Below are 10,292 nucleotides of genomic sequence, written 5' to 3'. Positions count from 1 at the left end.
TTTATTTTTTTTTCTTTAAGTCGGAATTTTTTTCTCTTTTTTATTTTATTTTATTTTTTTTATTTTATTTATTTTATTTTATTTTTTTTTTTTTTTTTGCTAAAAGCTCTAATTTTGCAGTGATCTTTTTTTGCACATGCAATAAGCAATGGACCAGCTTTTTTCTTTTTTTTTTTTATTTTTTTTTTTTTTTTGCTATAAGCGCTAAGTGCGTTGTGAACATTTTTTGCCACTGCAATAACTAATCGGCCCGTTTTTGTATTTTTTTTTTTTTTTTTCTTTTTTTTTTTAACGTGTATAACTATTATATAAATTTTTCAATTAAGTGAGCATAAATGTGACATAATGCATTATCTTAAATTTCAAAAAAAAAAAAAAAAAAAAAAAGTAAATAAATAAAATAGCATTTTCTAAATCTAAATATTAACGACATTTCATTAGTTTATACACCTTTTTTCATTTTTTTTTTTCTTTCCTCCCTTCCCTTTTTTTTTTTTTTTTTTTTTTTTTTTTTTTTTTTAATTTTTTTTTTTTTTTTTTTTTTTTTTTTTTTTTTTTTTTTCCCTCCTTTCTCAATTCGTAAGAACCATATGAGGGAGAAGAATTTTCCTGCTTGAACTGTCAAATGCACATGCAGATAGAAATAGAAATGGAAATATATATGTATGTACGGATTCAGGCCACAAACTTATGTATATATTTAATATGCACATAAATAAATCATGTAAATGAGCAAGTAGAATTTCATCGTTTTACTAATTTTTAATATCACCTATGGAAGCACACTTTTCCCAAGCGTATTTGCTATACCCTCATCCAGATTCCTCCTCTCTATGATTAGTCATTGTATGGAAGAACTCAAACGTGTGTATAATGCATGCTTTTATGTGTGTACAAATATGTAAGGATGTATGCACACATATATATGTAACTTGTGAACGTGTATATATATATATATGCAATTGTGCAAACTTTGACCTCCTTGCACGTGTAGGTGTGTTCAGATTTTTACACATTGGTGACATGTACAGGATTTCATCTTTGCTCTATAGTGTGTTCCAAGTCATTAAGATGCACTCAGTAGAAATTCCATAGCACAACTTCTCATTACACAAGTAACAAGTTGGTAGAAGCAACAAACTTCCTATAATAAAATCTGATATGTTAAGGTTCTTCTTGGGCTTGCTTCTTAAACGTATTTGTTTCTGCACATACAGATATTCTCTGTGCATTATCCAGTCGTCAGAACGTTTCAAAAGGGAGCAAGGGGAAAAAGCAAAAAAAGCAAAAAAAAAAAAAAAAAAAAAAAAACAAAAAAAAGAAAAAGAAAAAGAAAAAGAAAAAGAAAAAGAAAAAAATATATGGCCAAATGCGATCGAAATGGGAAGACGACATACAGAAAATAACAATCTTCCCACCCCTTAGTTTAAAAAATTAAGATGTAAAATTTTCAACGTGCATAGTATTTCATGTACATATGTGCAGTACTTCCAATAATGCAGCATATGGTTTTGTAAAAATTCCAACAGGAGCACAACAAAAAAAAAAAAAAAAAAAAAAAAAAAAAATATGATAAAATTAGTAGGATGCTTCACATGTATATCATGTGTAAAAATGGAAAACATCGAGGAATTGTGTAGCAACGGGATAATTTGAAAAGATGATCCATTCTACACATTATTCCATTTATGTGCTATTGCTAACTTGTGATTAAATTAAAAATCAAATAAAGAAAAAAAAAAAAAAAAAAAATCAATTTTGAGAAGGTGTGGTACTCTTGTTATCTTCAAAATTATCATAGTTTATTTAACTTTTTTATTTCTTTCTTCCACTTTGGATACTACATATGGTGTGTTCACGAATTTGTAAATTGTATGGATTACTAAAACGCTCGTAAGTATTATCTGCATGATGGAAGAGGTGGTGTGTCAGAGTGTTGGGTGATGGGACAGGAATGAATGTAATAATCACATCACGGTTTTTGAGACACCAACTTCTCCTCAATCTTTCTCCATTTCGAATGATCCACCTGTGCAGAAAAATGAACATATGCAAAACGTACCATAATGACAGAACAGATGAATCCTATGAAGGAAATGAAGTCTGTTTTGAATGCCTTTTCTATGATATAATTCATGTGCTTTTTTAGCTGGGTCCAAAGTCTACAAAATATAGTTCGATGAAAATAGGAAAAGGGACAAGTATATATGTATATGTATACATTCACTACAGCGTTGTATGGCTAGCTAAAAATATCTAAACTAATGCATTCATCATTTTAGCTACAATGTGATGTATTACATGATCGATTTGGTAAATGTTTCGGTCTTAGGTTTGATCCTTTCCTTCACAATATCTTCTGCGAAAAAAGGTTAGGAGATTAAAGAATTTGATGATTGGGCCCTTTAAGGACAGAACGAGATATGTTCTACTTCCTAATTCACTTTTTCTCCCATATTCTTCCATACCTAATATGTCATCCATGTGGTCTAGGTCGAAATATTCCTCGAAATAATATTCCTGCGAAGAAAAAAAAAAAAAAAAAAAAAAACATGTTAATGTCCAAACACATAATTCCACAAACAGAAACAGATACTTCTCGTGTAAAAAAGAAAAAAAAATAATCATGTTTTACACGTGGATGTTTGCTAAACACAATGATTTGGGGGTATTTCCTTGCGTCAGTGCCATACAGCTCTAGATTCTTTAGTAAGGAGAACAAAAGGAAAAAAAAAAAAAAAAAAAAAAATTCAAAGGGTGCCCATACGTATATTTTATATGTAAGCATGTTAGAGCAGTTGTCCTATTCTTCTACTTTATACATAACACCAACTGTTATACTACTATCTCATCATTGTAATTTTTTTTTTTTTTTTTTTACTTCTTCATAGTATTTCCCGTCTATGTGTGCAAAAATGAACTCTTCCAATTGTTTATGCCTTGAGAAAGGGGCGAAAGCAAAAAATCAAATTTGTTAGTAATGTTCCTTTATGTGAAGAAGATGGACATTATATATACACAAACTAGAATTAGCATTTTTTTGTCAAATTGAAGAAAAAATTAAGATGCTTTTTTACAATCTTTTTTTTTTTTTTACTTTTTAGCATAATGCGTAAATTTGGATAGGTGTTCATTAAACCCTTTTTCCATGTCCAGGAGAAGTAGTATTAAATTATTTCCTTTAAAGTGATGAATGTTAGTTGTGAACAAACTGTATTGTGTTTTATGACGGTATGTGCTGTTGCTCGATGTGAACAAATGTACAAATGTGTATGTCTGTCTTGTTTGTTCACGTTTACGTATATTTATTTTATTTTCTCTCTTTTTTCTATCGTATATATTTTTTGTTCATTTATATGCTTGAATTTATACCACTACTCCTTAAATTAAAGAATGTGTGATGGTCAACTTTACTAACTAAAGGAAATCTATTTTTATTTATAAAAGACTTCAACTGTTTTAAGTCCTGTAAATAATTTAGCGTAAAAGGGGAACGGTGGTAATTGATAATTTTTGTCTAAAAGGTGATGGGATACAAAAATTGAAACAAATTAAAAAAAGGGGTAAAAAAGGAGAAAATATGACGGTTTTCACCTTCAATTATACACATCTCTTTGTATCATTAAAGCCCAACGGAAACTTACAATTTCATTTAAGTTGTAGATGGCATGTTCATATTCCCCTTTCACGTGTAAATGGTTTTTCTCGATTTTTAACTTGGTACACAGTGCCTGGAGTGGGTGCGTAAAAAAAATAAAATAAAAACAGAAAAAAACACGTACATAAACACATGCATACACACATACATGAACATATACATACACACATACACGAATATATACATACACACATACACGAACATATACATACACACATACACGAACATATACATACACACATACATGAACATATACATACACACACATACGTGCATGCATAATAAATGTGTAAGTGTCAATGTCTATGTAAAAAAAAAAAAAAAATAGGTAAAACGAGTTCTTACACCAAATTTTTTACATTCATATTATCAAATTTTTGGTCTTTTCATTTAACCTCATTCTTGATGTTGATAAAATAGCACTCCTCCTTGTATAGCATTGCTGCCTTGATTAAATTGTCCTGCTCAAGTAAGAAAAAAAAAAGGGGGGTAAACAAAAAAAAAAAAAATAAAATAACGAAATAAAATGAAAAAAAGAATATTTAAACAAAAGCAAATTATTACTTGTTCATCTCATTAGTTCATTCACTACTATTCTTGTGTTAGCAATTTTTTTTTTTTTTTTTTTACGCTTAAATTTTCTGAACAAGTCAGAAAAAAGTTGTCCGATTCATACGGTTTTAATTCTTCCTCCGAATGTACATCAAAAAAGGCAGGACTAAGGTATATTTTCGAAAAAGGGATAAAAAATCGTATTAACAGTTCAGGTAATTTTATAGAATAAAAAAAAAAACGGCAAAAAATGTAAGCTTTTACAACGGGAGGAAAAATATATATATATATAAACAAAATGAAAAAGAAAGCAAATAAAAAGTAATTCCTCTGCGTTAGCTAAGTTTATAAGAAATGGTAGACAGTTAAGGAGATATCTTTTCTTTTTTTCTTTTACGTTGTAACATAGTATATCCACTTTTTTATAAAACTTTCATTGTTCATATTGCTTGAATAGGTTGAAACTAATTCACTTCCCTTAAACCTATGATGGTGAAATAAGAAGGATCAGGTGACACAAAGTGAAAATAAAATTAACAAGTGGACTAATAAACTCATGTGTAATGGGTCGGATAGAACAAAACAGCATTTATATGATGACCTATCCTTTCGACTTACAGTTTCAACTGAGGTATTTTTAAAACGCCATATTGATCACAAACGCGACGACCTTTCTTATCATCGCAATTAACCTGCATGGATAAATATCATTTTTGCACAATCATCATTGAGAGGTTGGTGGGGTTGGGTGGGGGTACAGCGGAAATATCTACATGATATTACCACTATCAACAACTACTTGTTTTTTTTTTTCTTTTTTTTCCTGCTTAGGTAATTATTTTTCCGTAATAATGATAAATCATTGAATTCATATTGTACTTACTTCTCCAAAGTATACTTTTTTTTTATCATCATTTTGTATCTCAAGTTTTACATTTATTATCGTGTTCCATATGCGTTTGCAATGTACGCATTGTGGGGCATAACTTTATAAGTGTTAGCAAAGAGTGTGTAGGGGTGGGGGGAGGGTATGAAACGGGTATAGACGTGTATGCACATGAGAGAATACATAATACAAGACAGGAAAAAAAGAAGAAGAAGAAAAAAAAAAAAAGCTTGTATGTGAAAATAGAGAATGATATGGGATGAAATTGTGAAAGATACCCATAAGCATATATCATATCTGTTTGTATATACATGGTTTTTTTTTTTTTTTTTTTTTTTTTCATTGCCTTGCCTTACAATTTTACAAGCCAGTATTCATTTGTTTCGAAAGCAGATTGAATGTTATCAGAGTCAATTTTGAAAAGATCATGTTGCGGGTAGGAATGCATACAACTTATGTTAGGTAAAAAGAAAATTAGGAAAAAACTGAGGAGAAGCATATTCTTTGTCATTTTTCCTATAGGCTCATAGTATTGAAATTTCACTACGACGATATGTTAATGTGTTGAGATTCTTTATGAATTCCTGTTTTCTTTTTAAGAGCTAGTTTGGTATAAACATAAATAATTAGCATAAATCATAGGGGAATACAGTACTGCAAAGAAGGAATGTAAACTTCTTATCTTCTTCATTAAACACGAGATAAGCTGTTTGTTCTATGTGTAGTTATTAGGCACAGATTTGCGCATTTAGGAAAATGTTCATATAACTGAATTGTTTTTTTTTTTTTTTTTTTTTTTGGTTCAGATTTTGCCTTGCCAGAATAAAGTGTACATATATAAAACGATAATATATATATATATAATGGGATGTTTAGCTGAGTATGCTAAGTAGGTAAGAAAGGATAAGCATAAACATGTTTATGCATGTATGTTTGTGTAAAAATAAAGCAATACGAGGGACGGTATTCCAAAATGAAACACTGTGTATGGTAAACAGAAATTGGACATGAAAAAAAAAAAAAAAAAAAAAAAAAAAATGCGCGCTACTGTTATAAACTGTAAAGCATACAAATAAAAAATTAAAGGATCATGCGGAGGCTAATTCTTGTATATATGCCCTTTTTTTTAAATTATAAATTCGAGGTTAGAGAATTTATTTTTTTTTTTTTTTTATGTTCATACTGTACTACTCAATTCCGTAATGTATCATTCTACATGTTCATTTATTCCTTTACTCTTTTTTTTACTATAAATTAATATTATTTAAAAATCGATACAAGGATCCCCGTTCCTGTAAGCATAAAATGTTTCCATCACCTTTAATCTCATCCTTCAAGTTCGCACTAACGATTTTGTACTTGAGCATATATTTAATGGTGTTCTGTAAAAGGAAAAAAAAAAAAAAAAAAAAAAAAAAAAAAAAAGGATAAAAAAAATTCACAAAAATATATGAATACTAAAACAAATTATATGGATACATATATATAGCATCGGTTTTGTTTGCGTTCGAGAAGATGGACGGATTTTCAAATTGGGAAAAATAAAAAATAAAAAACTTCAAAATAACTTTGCATTTGTAATACACAACTGTATCGGATTGGCAACTATGTGTGTGTAAATACAATCATGTCTTCCACGGCTAGATCTATTTTTCTCAGTTCATTCTTTGGTTATATATAGCTCATGTGTATAGGGTGGCAAATAACGTGGGACGTATGGCAAGGTAATTTCCATTTAGGTACACGTGCACTACATTGAGGTGTATATGAACACACATTCATGCCTACGTACATGCATATGTACATACGTAGATATAGAAACTTATTCGCACCTTTAAGTTGATATGAAAGATACGAAAAATAAATTGATCCCCATTGGCCAAATACACATAATCATTAATGTTGCAAAAGAGCTTGTCATATATATTTTTAAAAATGCGTAAGTTGAATTTCAGGTGTCTCTTTTGTCTACACCATAACACTTTGTTTTTGTCTAAGGGGTCTATTATTCCTACTACCTGCGAATAGAAAAAAAAAAATTGAGGAGATGAATGGAACTTATATAAAACGGATCAGATTAAGCAAATGCTACACTGTAATTCTCCATGAGTGTAAAAAAAAAAATCATTCTCAGTTTTTTCTTGATATGTTCCTTAACACAACATTGTGTAGCATTGCGTCTTGATACACTTCATTCAGATTTGCATATCTTTTATATCTCTTCCACTTCACGTACTGCATATTTAAAGTGGTTCCTATTTTCTATGCTACTAGATAATGCATACGATCCGAACTGCAACACGTTGCATATTTTTCTGCCCCAAGCAAATCGATCACTGTACCACAAAAATGGAAATACAGTAATTAGGAGTACCCGTATCCACATCATGAATGAACTTCAGTAATAACACGGGTACTGTTTTTTTTTTTTTTTGTATCTCTTATGGCTTTCTACTCTGTTCCCCTACATAATATGGCTATTTCTGAATCCAATGTATAAACGATTTTTGCTACTGTACAAAAAAAAAACCTATGTATATGTTGATACCCTTTAAATTTTGCACCTTTGGAAGAACCCTCCCCCCATCCCCCTTTTATATGTGGAATGTGCATATATGTATAATAATATGTATATTTATACACGTAAGCATTTCCCCCCCCCTTCATGTGCTGTTTATACTTGGGGGGGGAGAGGGGGGTAAACACAAGATGAGCTATTCACAGGTGGAACCTTATTACCCATGGTTAAACACATTCAAATATGTAGGAATAAGTATAATCTTACATGAATAAATTTTATAAGTAGTGAAAGAATTTTTTTTTTTTTTTTTTTTTGTTCTATTTTTTTGCCTTATCTGATGGGATTATTGGAGTCTTTTTTTTTTTTTTTTTTTTTTTTTTCTTGTAACCTTTTTTTTTTTTTTCCCCCTTCAGCTTAAAAAGCTGCATCCGTGTAATCGATTATCTATTTAACATTTCTGTATAACTTTAGTTCAATTATGTGGTAGGTTTCTCTTCGTTAATGTTTCCAAATTTTATTATTTTTGATGATGTTACTACTACCTGTACAATTGTAGAACAAGGCATAATCCTATGGAGTTAAAAATCATACTTTGCAACCAACCCTTCTCTCTTCATGTATTCAAAAGATGAAATATTTTTTGAATGTCACCATATAGGGTTTGGGTTATTTCTCACTTTTCTACTATTTTATATAAATGCGTGTGAATTCGGCTTTCATATAATTGGGTTTCACTTGGAGCGTTTCATTTTATTACCCCATTTCTACGTGCATATATATATATATATATATATACATAAACATATATATGCACAACTTTTCGCAGGTGAAAAAAAAAAAAAAAAAAATTTGTATCCGGAGTTGGCAAGGTTTACTACGATACTGGTGTTTTTCTAGGAATAAAATATGCAAACAAACCTTGGTACAAATTCAACCGCTAGTTCGCTTCCCCTTCAGTTTACTTCTCCTCTTTAGTTCGTTCGTTTTTTCGTTTTTTTTTTTTTTTTTTTTTTTTTTTTTTTTTTTTGCGCACTGTTGTCAGTACTTAACAAAAATGGATCGATTAGCTGATGCACAAGGAAAAATACCCCAGGGAGGAAACTTGAGCTGCTAACATAACATTCTTACAAATAGTTGAGATATAAAAAAAAAAAAAATCCCCATTTAAAAATTTCAAATGGATATTACATACCCTACGTACGGTTATGTGATGTTATAACGTTTAAAAGGTTTACATCCTATGAGGAATGCAAAAGGGAATATCAAAACTGAACGAGGAATAAAATAACCAAAGGAGAGAGAAAGAGGGATATTATTCACAAGGACGTATTACAAAATTTCGAAATGGGGAAATTCCTACGCCATTTCGGTACCATCAAAATTTATACGAAGAAACGTAAAATGTAATTTGTGTAAAAATGTATAAAGTGAATGAACAAAATGAAGAAACATAAAGTTCCATGCAAGAAGTTCTATCGACAAAGAGCTCATTGCAATCCTCTTTCGGACAGCTATATAAGGTATCCAGTGAACTGTAGTTACGTGAATTGGTGTGTTCATTATCCACAACTAAGTACACGGGAGCACGAAGACGATGGTTCACTATCTCTTTGCGATGCACAAGTGGAACCGATAGTCAGGGAAGAGGGAAGTATTCAGTTGAACACAAATAAGTACCCAATCTGTTATGACAAAATTGTGCCTAAAAATAACTTTCTTGGAGAAGTAAGCATCTTAGACATAGGATGTGGATACGGAGGGTTGCTATTCTCCCTAAGTAAAATTTTTTATGATAAATTAATATTAGGTATGGAAATACGAGACAAAATAACCAATTATGTAGGTGAAAAAATAAATTCGTATAGAAAAAATTATAGTCCTCATTATAAAAACATTTCTGTGATCCGAACAAATGCTATGAAATTTTTGCCAAATTATATAAGTAAAAATCAAATTGAGAAAATATTTTTTTGTTTTCCTGACCCACATTTTAAAAAACAAAATTGGAGAAGAAGAATAATTACGATAGAAAATTTATCTTTATATTATTATATATTAAAAAAAAATGGCCTAATTTATTTTATTACTGATGTGTATACATTATACTTATGGGTCAAATTCTGTTTTAGCAAGTATCCCAACTTTTATCTGCTAACTTTGGAAGAATGCAAAAATGATATTTGTGTGCAGTTAATACATGAAAGTTCAGAAGAGTCAAAACGAGTAAAAAAAAATAAACAAGCCATGTATTTTTGCGTTGCGCGAAAGATGTAGTTTCGTTAGGTATATATTCTGACATGAAGCGGAAAGATCTTTTTAAAGAAAAAAAAAAAAAAAAAAAAAAAAAAAAAAGTGTCAATAAAAAAAAAAGATTTTTTTTTTTTTTTTTTTTAAAAAAAAGGAAAAAATTTTTTAAAAAAAAAAAAAAAAAAAAAAAAAAAAAAAAAAAGGTGTCAATGAAACACTGTCTTTTTTTTTTTTTTTTTTATCCCTCCATGTGTAATATAAAGCACAGGAATAGGAATATGTCCACAATTAGCAAAACATTTTCCTTTTATTTTTACCTCCAATTGCACATATTCCTACTTTTTCGTGAAATATAGCAACATGACACATTTTTAAATTCAGAAGTAGACATGCAAAAAGGATAAAACAAATATAACCTTTGATGTTTT

General features: G+C 29.6%; 3 protein-coding genes across 3 annotated transcripts; 1 reads left to right on the top strand and 2 right to left on the bottom strand.

Annotated features, from left to right (window-relative positions):
- Positions 1–1,802: 1,802 nt before the first annotated feature.
- Positions 1,803–5,607, bottom strand: PGO_092440 (hypothetical protein, conserved; the record flags this gene model as incomplete). Its single annotated transcript, XM_028687832.1, has 15 exons — positions 1,803–1,904; positions 2,063–2,162; positions 2,302–2,359; positions 2,469–2,520; positions 2,636–2,704; positions 2,882–2,939; positions 3,098–3,179; positions 3,373–3,466; positions 3,645–3,731; positions 4,054–4,119; positions 4,289–4,376; positions 4,608–4,694; positions 4,829–4,902; positions 5,094–5,196; positions 5,453–5,607. 15 exons carry the CDS (start codon positions 5,605–5,607, stop codon positions 1,803–1,805), a joined length of 1,275 nt encoding a protein of 424 aa, XP_028543633.1.
- Positions 5,608–6,343: 736 nt separating this feature from the next.
- PGO_092430 (hypothetical protein, conserved) lies at positions 6,344–7,482 on the bottom strand (the record flags this gene model as incomplete). Its single annotated transcript, XM_028687831.1, has 3 exons — positions 6,344–6,478; positions 6,929–7,114; positions 7,333–7,482. The coding sequence occupies 3 exons, from the start codon at positions 7,480–7,482 to the stop codon at positions 6,344–6,346; spliced, it is 471 nt and encodes a 156-aa protein (XP_028543632.1).
- Positions 7,483–9,057: 1,575 nt separating this feature from the next.
- PGO_092420 (tRNA (guanine-N(7)-)-methyltransferase) lies at positions 9,058–9,891 on the top strand (the record flags this gene model as incomplete). Its single annotated transcript, XM_028687830.1, has 1 exon — positions 9,058–9,891. The coding sequence occupies one exon, from the start codon at positions 9,058–9,060 to the stop codon at positions 9,889–9,891; it is 834 nt and encodes a 277-aa protein (XP_028543631.1).
- Positions 9,892–10,292: the final 401 nt, after the last annotated feature.

Source organism: Plasmodium gonderi (assembly GCF_002157705.1).
Source record: "Plasmodium gonderi DNA, contig: Chr09, whole genome shotgun sequence".
Classification (NCBI taxonomy): domain Eukaryota; phylum Apicomplexa; class Aconoidasida; order Haemosporida; family Plasmodiidae; genus Plasmodium; species Plasmodium gonderi.
This window is presented reverse-complemented; position numbering and strand designations above follow the sequence as displayed.